We start from the raw sequence: 14680 nt of genomic DNA, 5'->3' as shown, positions 1-14680 counted from the left end.
TTGCTGTTTTTGGTTATTATCTTGAATGTTATTATAGATAGAGATAAACTTTAAACAGCAATAATGTTCAGCAAAGTAAGATTTACAAATAAGTCAACATGACCAAAATGGTCAGTTGATCCCTTTAGGAGTTATTGCCCTTTATAGTCAATTTTTAACCATTTTTTCGTAAATCTTAGTTATCTTTTACAAAAATCTTCTCCTCTGAAACTACTGGGCCAAATTTATCCAAACTTGACCACAATCATCTTTGGGGTATCTAATTTTTAAAATGTGTCCGGTGACCCCACCATCAAATCAAGATGGCCACCACGGCTAAAAATAGAACATAGGGGTAAAATGCAGTTTTTGGCTTATAACTCAAAAACCAAAGCATTTACAGCAAATCTGACATGGGGGTAAAATTGATCATTAGGTCAAGATCTATCTGCCCTGAAATTTTCAGATGAATCGGATTTTCCGTTGTTGGGTTGCTGCCCCTGAATTGGTAATTTTAAGGAAATTTTGCTGTTTTGGTTATTATCTTGAATATTATTACAGACAGAGATAAACTGTAAACAGCAATAATGTTCAGCAAAGCACAATCTACAAATAAGTCAACATGACCAAAATGGTCAGTTAACCACTTTAGGAGTTATTGCCCTTTATAGTCAATTTTTAACCATTTTTCGTAAATCTTAGTAATCTTTTAGAAAAATCTTCTCTGAAACTACTGGGCCAAATTAAACCAAGCTTGGCCACAATCATCATTGGGGTATCTAGTTTAAAAAATGTGTCCGGTGACCTGGCCAACCAACCATGATGGCCGCCATGGCTAAAAATAGAACATAGGGGTAAAATGCAGGTTTTGGCTTATAACTCAAAAACCAAAGCATTTAGAGCAAATCTGACAGCAGTTTAATTGTTTATCAGGTCAAGATCTATCTGCCCTGAAATTTTCAGATGAATCAGACAACCCGTTGTTGGGTTGTTGCCCCTGAAATGGTAATTTTAAGGAAATTTTGCTGTTTTTGGTTATTATCTTGAATGTTATTATAGATAGAGATAAACTTTAAACAGCAATAATGTTCAGCAAAGTAAGATTTACAAATAAGTCAACATGACCAAAATGGTCAGTTGATCCCTTTAGGAGTTATTGCCCTTTATAGTCAATTTTTAACCATTTTTTCGTAAATCTTAGTTATCTTTTACAAAAATCTTCTCCTCTGAAACTACTGGGCCAAATTTATCCAAACTTGACCACAATCATCTTTGGGGTATCTAATTTTTAAAATGTGTCCGGTGACCCCACCATCAAATCAAGATGGCCACCACGGCTAAAAATAGAACATAGGGGTAAAATAGTTTTTGGCTTATAACTAAAAAAAACAAAGCATTTAGAGCAAATCTGACAGCAGTTAATTTGTTTATCAGGTCAAGATCTATCTGCCATGAAATTTTCAGATGAATCAGACAACCCGTTGTTGGGTTGCTGCCCCTGAATTGGTAATTTTAAGGAAATTTTGCTGTTTTTGGTTATTATCTTGAATATTATTATAGATAGAGATAAACTGTAAACAGCAATAATGTTTAGCAAAGTAAGATTTACAAATAGGTCAACATGACCGAAATGGTCAGTTGACCCCTTTAGGAGTTATTGCCCTTTATAGTCAATTTTTAACCATTTGTAAATCTTAATTGTCTTTTACAAAAATCTTCTCCTCTGAAACTACTGGGCCAAATTAATCCAAACTTAGCCACAATCATTTTTGGGGTATCTTGTTAAAAAAATGTGTCCGGTGACCTGGCCATCAAGGCTAAAAATAGAACATAGGGGTAAAATGCAGTTTTTGGCTTATAACTCAAAAATCAAAGCATTTAGAGCAAATCTGACTGAGTAAAATTGTTTATTAGGTCAAGATCTATCTGCCATGAAATTTTCAGATGAATCAGACAACCCATTGTTGGGTTGCTGCCCCTGAATCAGTAATTTTAAGGAAATTTTTCTGTTTTTGTTTATTATCTGGAATATTATTATAGATAGAGATAAACTTTAAACAACAATAATGTTCAGCAAAGTAAGATTTACAAATAAGTCAACATGATCTAAATGGTCAATTGACCCCCTAAGGAGTTATTGTCCTTTATAGTCAATTTAACAATTTTCATAAAATTTGTAAATTTTTATTAACATTTTCCACTGAAACTACTGGGCCAAGTTCATTATAGATAGAGATAATTGTAAGCAGCAAGACTGTTCAGTAAAGTATGATGTACAAACACATCACCATCACCAAAACACAATTTTGTCATGAATCCATCTGCTTCCTTTGTTTAATATTCACATAGACCAAGGTGAGCGACACAGGCTCTTTAGAGCCTCTAGTTTAATTATCTGCTTTATAAGATAATCAATAAATGGCAAATTACTGTTTTAATTAATGATATACCTTTGATTAAGGAAAGGTGTTGGCAGATTCATTGTTCAATTCCTGAATATTTAATGTTAAAAACAGCAAGCATATGTTCAGGTGTGATTAATGATCTTATATGTGTAAAAGTTACAGTGGTATATAACACTACCTTCTCAAACATATAAAAAGAATCATAAGTTTTGAAGTGAAAAACTGTTTTTTCATTTACAGTTAGTTTTGTCAAAGTTTTTATAATATTGTTAACATCACATGATCAGAAACAGCTACAGATTTTTCTCTCTTATTTTCACCCAATATTTGTGGGATTAATAAGAAGTATTTTAAATTATAAATATGAAACTGAAGCAAAGACCAATGAGTGGAAGAGGATGACAATTAATTTCTTCAGTAAACAATTAACCATGACTAATGGAATATATTTTATTTTGCTGTATATATATCTTTCAGTGGGAGACATGTCTACAGGTAGACAGGAAGCTTTTGAGACATTTAAAAGAGACTATCCAAATAATTCTGCCATCGAAGACAATAAAGACGCACTAAAACAGAAATATGTGGAAGCTAAAAAATTGGGAGAATATGTCAACAAATCTAGGACAAAAATAAGTAAGTACAACAAGATCTCTTTTGGGTTTTTGTGTTGTTAGATTGTCGTCTCATTGACATATACCCCACATTTCCTAACCATAAGTTTCGACTAGGCTAGATTTTAGCAATGGATTAAAGGATTAAACTCAGTTTTTATATGACTGCAAAAATTTTAAAAAATTTGGTTGCATATTGGTATCACGTTGTCGTCGTTGTCAGCGTTGTCAGCTTCGTCCGAAGACAGTTAGTTTCCAGACAATAACTTTAGTTTAAGTGAATACAAAATAGTTAGAAACCACAAAGGGAAGGTTGGGAATGATTTTGGGGGTTATGGTCCCAACAGTTTAGGAACAAGGGACCCAAAAATGGTCAAATAAGTATTTTTCTAGTTTACAGACAATAAATTGTGTAAGTGTATGGATCTTTCTGAAATTGTACAAGGTTCCATACCAAAAAAGGAAGGTTGGGATTGATTATGGGGGTTATGACCCAAACTGTTTAGGAATTAGGGGCCAAAAACAATACTTTTCTAATACTTTGTATACATTACTTATTTCTAGACCAATTTCAATAGGGTTTTATTCTTGAATTCTTGGGGTTCTTTGATGTGCTGAAAACTGTGTATTAAGTTTTTGGAATTTGGGCCCGGTTTTTAAATTAGTCCACACGAGATCCAAAGGGTCCAAAATAAAATTTTGTTTGATTTCATCAAAAATTGAATTATTGAGATTCTTTGATATGCCAAATCTAACCATGTATTTAGATTTTTAATTTTGGGTCCTGTTTTCAAATTGGTGTACAATTAGGTCCAAATTGTCCTGAATTAAACTTAGTTCGGTTTTAACAAAAATATGTATTTAGATTTTTTATTATGGGCCCAGTTTTCAAGTTGGTCCAAATTGGGGTCCTAGATTAAACTTTGTTTTAATTCAACAAAAATTAAGGTTCTTTGATATGCTTGAATTTAACCATGTACATGTATTTATATTTGGTTTTGGGCCCTCTACTAAATTGGTCAACATAGAGTTCTAAACTGTCCAAAATTGAAATTTATTTGATCAATAATCAAATCATTGGTGTTTTTTGATATGCCAAATCTAATTGTGTTTTTAGATTTTTAAATTTTGGTCTGGTTTTCAAATTGGTCTACATAAAGGTCGAAAGGGTCCAAAATTTAATTTTGTTTGATTGAAACAAAAATAGAATTCTAGGGGTTCTAGATATGTTAAATGTAACCATTTATTTAGATTTTGATTTTTGGGCCCTGTTATCAAATTGGTCCATCATGAGGTCAAAAGGGTCCAAAGAAGTAGGCCTGGTTTTGGCCTAAGAAAATAAAATGTTTGATAACTTTCTCAAATTGGCACATAATATTTAAAAATGCATAGGGTCAAGAAATATCAATGAAAAACATTAAGATTTTTATGTGATGACGTCACAATTACGTCATAATATGGACTGTTTTCACAAAAATGATGAAAAATACAGAATTTATGCAGTTTTCTATCTTTAATTCTGTTGTGGAAACATCATGTGTGCAGCCAAGAAACAACAAAATATTTTAACAGAATTATAACTATTAACAAAATCTCACTAAATATATAGTTGTTTCTTGGGTGCGCACATACTTTTTCAATCTAAAAATGACTTATAAATTTGATGAAAAACAAAGAAAATGACGAAATTTTACAAAATATGCAAAGTAAGTCATGATTTGTTGCCATGGTAATCTGTTCAATGTACAAAATTGTTTTGTTTTTCTGAATACCTTGTACCTTAGATATTGTACAGTAATTTAAAAATATGTATGATAACTTTTTGGGCCAAATAAGGGCCTTATTGCCCCAACTCCTTTAAACTTTGTTTGATTTCATAGAAATTGAGTTCTTGGGGTTCTTTGATATGCTGAATCAATCCATGTATTTATATTTTAGATATTGGACCATAATAGTATAAATCAAAATTTTTCAAGTTCATTAGACCACATTCCTTTTGTGTCATAAACCTATGTTGTGTCAAATATTTAAAAAAACAATCCAAATTCAGAGCTGTATCAATCTTGAATGTTGTGTCCATACTGGCCCCAATTGTTCTGAGTTCAACCACTGTGGTTGTCTCAAGCTGTGCCCTTTTTTTATTGTCGAGCCTGCAACTTTTGTTGCAGAAAGCTCGACATAGGGATAGAGATCCGGCGGCGGCGTTAGCTAACTTCTTAAAAGGTTTATATTTTAGAAGGTGAAAGACCTGGATGCTTCATACTTTGTATATAGATGCCTCATGTTACGAAGTTTCCGTCAGTCCCATGTCCAATGTCCTTGACCTCATTTTCATGGTTCAGTGACCACTTGAAAAAAAAGTTCAGAATTTTTGTAATGTTGAATTCTCTCTTATTATAAGTAATAGGATAACTATATTTGGTATGTGCGTACCTTGCAAGGTCCTCATGCCTGTCAGACAGTTTTCACTTGACCTTGACTTCATTTCATGGATCAGTGAACAAGGTTAAGTGTTGGTGGTCAAGTCCATATCTCAGATACTATAAGCAATAGGGCTAGTATATTTGGTGTATGGAAGGACTGGAAGGTGTACATGTCCAACTGGCAGGTGTCATCTGACCTTGACCTCATTTTCATGGTTCAGTGGTTATAGTTAAGTTTTTGTGTTTTGGTCTGTTTTTCTCATACTTTATGCAATAGGTCTACTATATTTGTTGTATGGAATGATTGTAAGGTGTACATGTCTAGCGGGCAGATGTCATCTGACCTTGACCTCATTTTCATGGTTCAGTGGTCAAAGTTAAGTTTTTAAGTTTTGGTCTTTTTATCTAATATTATATGCCAAAAGTAAACTATATTTGGTGTATAGGAATATATTATGATCTATATGTCAGTCCCGCAGGTTTTATTTGACCATGACCTTAATTGCATGGTTCATTGCACAGTGTTAAGTTTTTGTGTTTTGGTCTATTTTTCTTTAAATAGAAGTAATAGGTCAACTATATTTGTTGTATGGAAGCTTTGTTAGCTGTACATGTCTGCCTGGCATGGTTCATCTGACCTTGACCTCATTTTCATGGTTCATTGGTCTTTGTTTAGCTATCTTGGTTAATGTTAAGTTTATGTGACAGTTGTAATAAAGCTTTATACTTAGGACTATCAACATAATATCAATGATTAGTAAAGAAGGCGAGACATTTCAGTGTGTGCACTCTTTTGTAAATAATTGTATAGATAATAATGTTTGAAATAATTGTAAATATTTCATATTTTGTTTTTAACAGACCATGTTAAGTCCCAGATAGAACAGTACAGAATGCAATTAGCAATGAGAGGTAAGTATAAAAAACTATCAAATGTCTTTCTTAATGTTGTGTTATTGTGATTCTGTCACAGGTAAATATACATATCCTACTTTTCAAATTTGTTCATAGAAAAGAGATGGGTGTTGGAAGTTTGTACCAAAGAAATATAGTTTATAGTTTACAATAATTGGATAGCAGTATTTGTACTTGAGATATCAAAAAAGAAGTTCATTCAATGATATTTTTTTATTAAAATGTAAAAATATTGCTTAAATGAAGCATTCTCAATAAGAACCCCCCACCCTAACCAAATTTTGTTTGGTTAGGGGGGGGGGGGGGGTAATAGTTTTGACTTGATGTTTTGGCGTATCACAAGCTAAAACGTCAAGACTGCATGACTACCATGAAATACTATTATTAAACTTGATATTTAGGTGTATCATAAGCCAAAGATCAAGACTGCATGACCACCATGAATTACTATTTCAGGACTTTGATATTCAGGTGTATCATAAGCCTGAGATCAAGACTGCATGACTACTAGGAAGTACTATTTCAAGACTTGATATTTAGGTGTATCATAAGCCAAATATCAAGATCACATGACTACCATGACATACTATTCCAAGACTTGATATTTAGGTGTATCATAAGCCAAAGATCAAGACTAAATGATTACCATGTACTTCTTAAATTATTAAAACACCCTTTACCCAATGCTAAAGCCCAAATATGGTTATATCATCATGTCACATGATTACCGTATAAAAGTTTACCGTAACATGTAAAGAAAGTTTACTGTAACATGTACATTAGCTAAATATAGATAACTGTAACCATGGAAAATCCCACTGAAAGGGTAATTGAACCTTTTTAGATATCAACAAGATACATATTTATCCACTGGATAACTTTGATCTGCCGGTTCACTCTGAACCGCCGGTTAAATCTAAACCACTGGTTAACTCAACCGCCGGTTAAACAAACCGCCAGTTAAATCTGAACCGCCGGATAACTCAACCGCCGGTTAAACTGAACCGCCGGTTAACCTCAACCACCGGTTAAACTCAACCGCCGGTTACCATATCTATATAAATAGGGTGCAAACATTAATCCATCATTCTGCCTCTGATGAAGGTCCTTTTCGGACCGAAACCAGTCAGGCTATAAAACATCACCAGGCGCTGTTAATTATGTGTATTGGTGTATATACTATATTTTTATGCTTTTACATTTTTCTCACTGATACACATAGTTAATATGGCTTCTACTAACGAAAGCTCCATTTGGAGCTAATGTGTTTAGAGACTACTTATGTCAGTACACGTTTCCTATATTGCCTGTAAAAATATTTTCTCTAAATTTCCAGTTCTGTATAATAGTTGGTTACCCATATTTATTTTTTTACCATAAGAAAAAGGGGCAGATAATAAATTCTATTATATTTATTAACTTTTGGAAAATATTTTATATTGATTTGAGCTAAATGTTGTGGTGGATATTCATCATGTTCCTTCTTTAAATTCTTCTGTTCATAGGTTTCAAGGGTAGCTACATTTCACAAGGTTCATTGTCTACTATCAAGATATTTTATTGATGTTTTTATTAGATTTTAAAATAGAGCCAAGTAACATTTGCTTGAATAATGGAATATAATCAAACTTAACATGGAAAAAATTGAATTTTGGTTTGAAGACAGAACATCAAATATTTGTTTTACTTTAATATTTGTAGGCCTTGTTGATCCAGAAGATGCTGAACCAGATGAAGAAGAACAAGAAATGAGAAACGAGATGGAAGAGGAAAAAATGAAGTGAGAGAAATAATTTTTTTATTTTTTCTATTTCTATTTTACTTGCGAATAACTTTTATTAAATGATTCTTTTAAAAAAAAATAGTATTTTTATACTGAAATGGATATTAAAATATAATATTAAAAACTTTGAACTAACAAGAAATTTCAAAGTAAAAATAGAAGTGAAGACTATTAAAGGTCTTAAAAATATTCTGAACAATTTTGTAACATGTTTCTTCAACAGCAAAACAATGATACATTTGTAATCAATAAAATTTATCATTGTTTTGCTGTTGAAGAATCATGTTTCAAAATTGTTCAGAATATTTTAAAGACCTTAAAAAAGGTCTGTCTGGCCTGCTTCACATTAAAGTTTTTGGTCAAAGTACTTTTAAATAGAGTTGAAGTCCAATCAACTTGAAAGGAGTAGGGGCATTAAGGATCTTGTTTTGGCCCAAGAAAATAAATTGTTTGATAACTTTTTCAAATAAGCACATAATTGGTCAAGAAATATAAATGCAAAACATTAAGATTTTTATGTGGTGACGTCACAATTACGTCATAATATGTACTGTTTTCACAAAAACGATGAAAAATACAGAATTTATACAGTTTTTCTATCTTTAATTCCGTTGTGGAAACATTGTGCACAAGCAAGAAACATCAAAATGATTTAACACAAGCTTAATTATATCTATTGACAAAATATCACCAAATATAAAGTTGTTTCTTGTGTGCGCACATACTTTTTTAATCTAAAATATACTTAAAATTTGATGAAAAACAAGGAAAATCATGAAATTTTACAAAATATGCAAATTAAGTCATGAGTTGTTGCCATGGTAACTTGTTCAATATCCATTTTTTTTTCTTTTTCTGAATACCTTGTACCTTAGTCAAATTTTCAGTTATTTAAAAATATGTATGATAACTTTTAAATTTGCAGTAAATTTTGGGCCTGAGAAGGGCCTTATTGCCCGTACTCCTTTAGAAACATGTTCCCTAAGATATGATCTTCCTATTAAATGTTAAGGCCAAATTAGAGTTTTAACCCCAATTTCATTGTCCACTGAACATAGAAAATGATAGTGTGAGTGGTGCACCTGTGTACTATGAACACATTCTTGTTTCTTTTTGCTGCGTCAGGAAAATTGTTTAAGTATACCTCTTATCAGGTGTTTTTTTCTTGTTTTTTTGCCACTAGATGTTAAGAAAAAAATAAAAAAGCAATGAAACTTTTACTGGTGATTTTCTTTTTCACAGTTACAAGGAATGTTTTACAAGACTAAGAACATTAAAGACAGAAATAGAACATTTACAACATTTGTTAGAGAAGTCAAAAGTGAAATTAATGAAAGATTTTGAGATGTGGTGGGCAGAACAAGTCAATTTACAACAAGTAAGTAAATATCGGAATAACAATTGGATAAAGCATCAACTGTTATTGTTTTATATAGTGGTGGTGTGTACCTCAAAGGTAGATACTTTTTTGTCCTGTAAATTTCACTAATTTAGCAATAGAACAGATTTACATATGTCATAAAATTATAAGACTTAGTTGATAAAATCCAGAAATTATACTGAAAAGCTTCTTTATAAAAAAAATAAGGAGGCTGGGCGGGAATTTGCCCCAAAGTTGGTCATCAGGTGCAAAAAGTGTCAATTTTAATGATTTTTCATCCATTGACTTGACCCGGAAGACCCAGAGATGCTGGTAAAGGTATCCAGCTGTAGCCTGCATGTAGAGCGGACCCAAGTTAACAAATTGACCCAAATAGTTGTAAGGTGGGAGTGAATCTGATCTTGGTTCACAGTGTTCCAGCTAGGTTTTCAAAAGGGCAGGGTGCCAATCCTGAAAAAGGGCATTTAACGCGCGATATGATAATATGAAAAGGGCATATTTTAATAAAAGATGTTAATCAAACATTTGTGTTTATTCGTTGAATCACAGGTTATACAAATGTACAAGAACAACATTTTTAGCCCATATAGAACTCTATCTTTCTACTTTTAAGGCTGCATGTCACACAAGTTTTTTTATCATTGCTTGCCACAGTTGAACTTTATATGCAGTATGTTTTGAAAGGAGATCTGTTTCATACTGTTTCTATGGTCTACCACATTTTACCAGTTTCACCTTTCTACCCCTGCTGTGCTTGATGGCAATACAGCACAAAACAGCTGTGCTCAGTAAATTCACAATTTTAGGATATAAAGCAACAGTGAAAAATAGTATCAAAAATAAAGAATACAGAAAAAGATGACCAAGGCACCCTACCAACACTGCTACTAAGACCCTCTTTAACTTTTCCCATAACTCAAAATAAATACCTAAACATATATATTCTTAAACAAGAAGTATGGAGACACATTTTAGAATATGTAAATGGGTTACTCAATGCTAGGAAAAAATCAGATTGAGTTATCATTCTTTATTCGGGTGTGCTCCTTCTTTGGAGGATTATAAACAGTACGTAAATATGATGTAAATATGATCACAATATGGCGGCCAATTTTGTTATTTTCGTATCAAAAATGAAGGCAGTCAATGACAAATACGTCTGAATTTTCTGTTTATTTTACAGAAAACAAGTAAAACAATGTCTTCAACGAGTTTATAATGGTTTTCCAACTTTCTGTCATTACGTTTCTTCCATGAAACTACGGTAAACATCGCAAATTGTGCCCAAGTTGTTGTATGCACATTTCTTCAAAGATAATTGCCGACTGACCGATTCTATTTGAACGAATTAATGTTGATGATCATTAATGACCCATCCGATAAACGGATTACCTATAACAACAGATTATGACACCAGTTGTAACCATTGATTAGCTTGGGGTGGTAAACAAAGTCATAATCTTTTCCCCAGGTAAAATTAAGTAATTAGCGTATCATATCAATACGCAAATTAATATGCAATCGATCTTCAAAAAAGGCAGGCGCCCTGGAAACTGTAAAAAGGGCAAAGGGCGCCACTCGGAAAAGGGCGGGCGCCGCGCCCTCTGAAAACGGCCTAGCTGGAACACTGGTTCAGCAGTCCACAGAAGGTCATTTGGACCAAAAATACGGAATTTCACGATTTTTTCCAATTTTTGACTTCAAATGGACCCAAAAATCGAAGTAGTAATTTCCTATGCGCATTTTAATAATAATTACGATCAGTAGTTATATACCTACCGGTTTGCACTATTTTTGCAAGTTTCAGGCTTTTGAACTTGATGTGTAAAAAGGAAAGCCCACCCCTCCAGAAAACTGAGTTTCATCCGATTTCAATTTTCCAAGTCTGTATTTGTGCCAGAGATGGGTCCGATTACTTTCAATGTAATTGATTAAATTACAATTACTTTGTCATTTGTACGATTAAATTAAATTAATGATTACATCATTTCTGAAAGTATCTGATTAAATTAATGATTACATTGGCAAAGTAATCATGATTACATCTGATTACAATGAATTTAAAAACAAAACATTTTGAATGATGTGAATGAATAAACGTTCAATATAACTATAGCATTTTTGAGAAAGTATTTTATTTGGTTCAATTAAAAAATGATAGCTTCAAATTAAACTTCATCTATTTAAATAAACACCAAATTTCACTACATATGTACATTACACTTTATCACCAATGATCTCTAAATTAAATTTGAATTAAATTTTATAAAGATATATCATAATCAAGAGTTTTTTTGTTTGTCTTCTGACCTCTTTCATAATTTATATGTATTCCAAGTTGCAGTTTATGGAAGTCTAAATTTGGATGAAATAAAGTCACCAGTTAAAACTATGTTAAATTTTAATAGAAATGTTTAATCAAATTGTTAACAATATGTAAGTACTAAAAATCATTGCATTTTACATGTCCAGTCCAAATACATTTTTTTTAATTTTTAACAACATATTTGTCCAACTTTTAATTTAGTTTGTGCTAATTAGATAAATTTTCATGTCTGATTTATCTTTTATCATTTATATTTCCCTAAAGCTATACTCAACTGGTAATTGCAATAAAAACAAACCTTAATTAGTCTCCTACCTGTCAATTCAAAGTTGACAAAAATCACAAAAATTAACAAAAGATTATAATTCAGGGTTAAAGAAAAGTATTACTTGAATACATAACAGTTATTAACAAATATTAATATGAAGATCATTATAAAACGATGAATATGCATAAATGTACAATATCTTTTACTAAGATAAAAGGTATACAATTGTATTATATGTCTCTGCTTAGGCTAATGATGACTTTTCAATACTGTAACAGTTTATTTTTTACTGAAGTAGACATGCTTAAAGTAACCAAATCTTTTTAGTATGTTATAAATTTATCAAATATGAATAACAAAGAGGTTCATTTAATGACCAAAAACACAATTTTAGATTTTTTCATTGTAATCAGAATGTAATCAAAAAGTAATCATGATTACAGGGTATTTTGAAAAGTAATTGATTAAATTAAATTACATGTAATCAGATTTTTGGCTGATTAATGATTACACTGATTACTTGAAAAATTGTAATCAATTACAGCTGATTAACGATTACAATTACAATTACCCCAAGTCTGATTTGTGCTCAAAATGCAATTTATACATGAGAAACATGACTATAGATAGCATCAGGTTGACGAAACATGCACAACTTTCGAAAATAAGTATAATAAAGCTGACTTCTAAAAGTATGGAACGCCATTGGAGCCAAATAATGGTGATTTATATGACGGGTCCTGCGTGTTAAGTGTTAATAGGACAATGAAAGATAAACCTAATATTTATGTATGTTTTTCACTTCTGAAAGATACAAAATAAGATCCTAGAAAAATGGAGGTGAAAAATTCAAGCTGTATATTTCAGAATAATAACAGCAGTAGACAACAAAAGGAGCAAAAATCAGCCTGGAGAACACCAACACCAAACAAGTCAGTTCAAAATGGTGTCCAGTCATTACAGCAGTATGCACCAGATGGAAGGAAACAGTCAGTTCAAAATGGAATCCAGTCATCACAGCAGTATACAGCAGACAGTAGAAAACAGTCAGTTCAAAATGGAATCCAGTCATCACAGCAATTCAGTATGGATGGCAGAAAACAGTTTGATCCATCTCAGAGAAGCCCTTACGAGTCCAATAGTAGAAAGCAGTATGATACAGTAGACACTGATAACAGAAAACAATATGATACTGGACAGAGAAGACCACCAGGACTTCCAAAATCAAGGTATTGAATTGAGTAAATAAGACTCTTTGCTTATATCTTTTTAAACAAATTTCTCTTGCCCAATTTGATATGGCTACACAAAACACTAATTACCAGTAAATACCAGATTTCTTATGCTTTGTAATTGAACTTTTTCTGTTGTAGGTCAGATTCAGGAAATTTACCAATGACAGGAGATGCCAAGGCTGATGCTGATATTATGGCATTTATCAAAGCAAGACAAAATCTTTTACGTCAAGGTAAAAGTGTTATCAGATTAATAATATGTTTATTCCCTGAACATGTGTCCGACTACTTAAGAAAACACAGTTTTGAAAATCATTTGTTATTACAGTGAGTATAAGTTGGTCAAGGTATTTTTTGATGAATTTGAAGTCCAATCAACTTTAAGCTTAGTATACATTTTCCTTATGATATGATCTTTTTAATTTAAAGGACAAATTTTCGACCACAATTTCATGGTCCACTGACCAGAAAATGAAAGTGTGTTTGGGACATCCATTTACTATGGACACATTCACTGTCATTCTCAGCTAATGTATTTTTTTTTCTTTTTGGGAACAAAATGGTATCAAATACAAATGTAGATAACTTCAATACACAAGTGTACACTGTTTTATACAACTTTTCAAATGTTTGTACATTTCAACATCATATTTGTATTTATTAACATTTTAGTCTTGTGGTTATCTTGTAACCAAAGTCTATAGAGTTTATTGTATTTTTTTGGCATATATAGAATTTAAAACAGTGAAGACATCATAAAATACTTTGATAAAATTAATACCTTATAAAATAAATTATAAATATTCTTTTAATAGCACAAGACAAAAGTTGACATCAGTAACCATACCAAATGAAGTAGTCCAGCAAACCATGTTAATGACTTTGGTGCTTCCTATAAACTGATCTACATCTTGCCAGCAAAGAGATCCGTCATTCATTCATAGCAGGATATTGAGAAGATATATCAGTGTGGAAGATTACAGGATTTCAGATACAAATTTTTTTGGCAAAATGAGTATTCATTAGTTTTGCAAAAGTGTACCATCATTTGTATGAGAGAAATTCTTGAGTGTAAACACAATAAATGAATGCTGTAGCATACAGTGTGCGTGGAAGCAAAGCTTTGATTTATTTATTGCTGAAAGAAAACTAACTTTCTTTCTTACATTCTAAACTATGCTAATAGAAGCCTTTTTTTTATGGATATTCGTTCCTCTGCCATATAGAAAAATATAATAATGATAGTGCTCCTGTTGGCCCAAAATAAAAGGACAGACTGCTCTTTTGCCCTAAAAGCAAAAAATGCATAAATGCCTTTTCAAAAATAAATTTATTCAAATTACATGTCTTT

The 14680-nt window shown here is 31.8% G+C and overlaps 1 protein-coding gene across 2 annotated transcripts in view; it reads left to right on the top strand.

Moving 5' to 3' along the window:
* LOC139514243 (kinesin-like protein KIF6) overlaps positions 1 to 14444 on the top strand; it is a 32773-nt gene extending 18329 nt beyond the window's left edge. For both annotated transcript variants that reach the window (XM_071303125.1, XM_071303126.1), the window contains exons 15-21: positions 2862 to 3020; positions 6283 to 6333; positions 8038 to 8116; positions 9362 to 9497; positions 12962 to 13323; positions 13468 to 13562; positions 14145 to 14444. In XM_071303125.1, the coding sequence (XP_071159226.1) occupies positions 2862 to 3020; positions 6283 to 6333; positions 8038 to 8116; positions 9362 to 9497; positions 12962 to 13323; positions 13468 to 13562; positions 14145 to 14161 (899 nt within the window). In that variant the 3' untranslated portion in view covers positions 14162 to 14444. The remainder of the gene's footprint in view (positions 1 to 2861; positions 3021 to 6282; positions 6334 to 8037; positions 8117 to 9361; positions 9498 to 12961; positions 13324 to 13467; positions 13563 to 14144) is intronic.
* The last annotated feature ends 236 nt before the right edge of the window (positions 14445 to 14680 follow it).

Source organism: Mytilus edulis, chromosome 3, assembly GCF_963676685.1.
Source record: "Mytilus edulis chromosome 3, xbMytEdul2.2, whole genome shotgun sequence".
In the NCBI taxonomy this organism is placed as follows: domain Eukaryota; kingdom Metazoa; phylum Mollusca; class Bivalvia; order Mytilida; family Mytilidae; genus Mytilus; species Mytilus edulis.
This window is presented reverse-complemented; position numbering and strand designations above follow the sequence as displayed.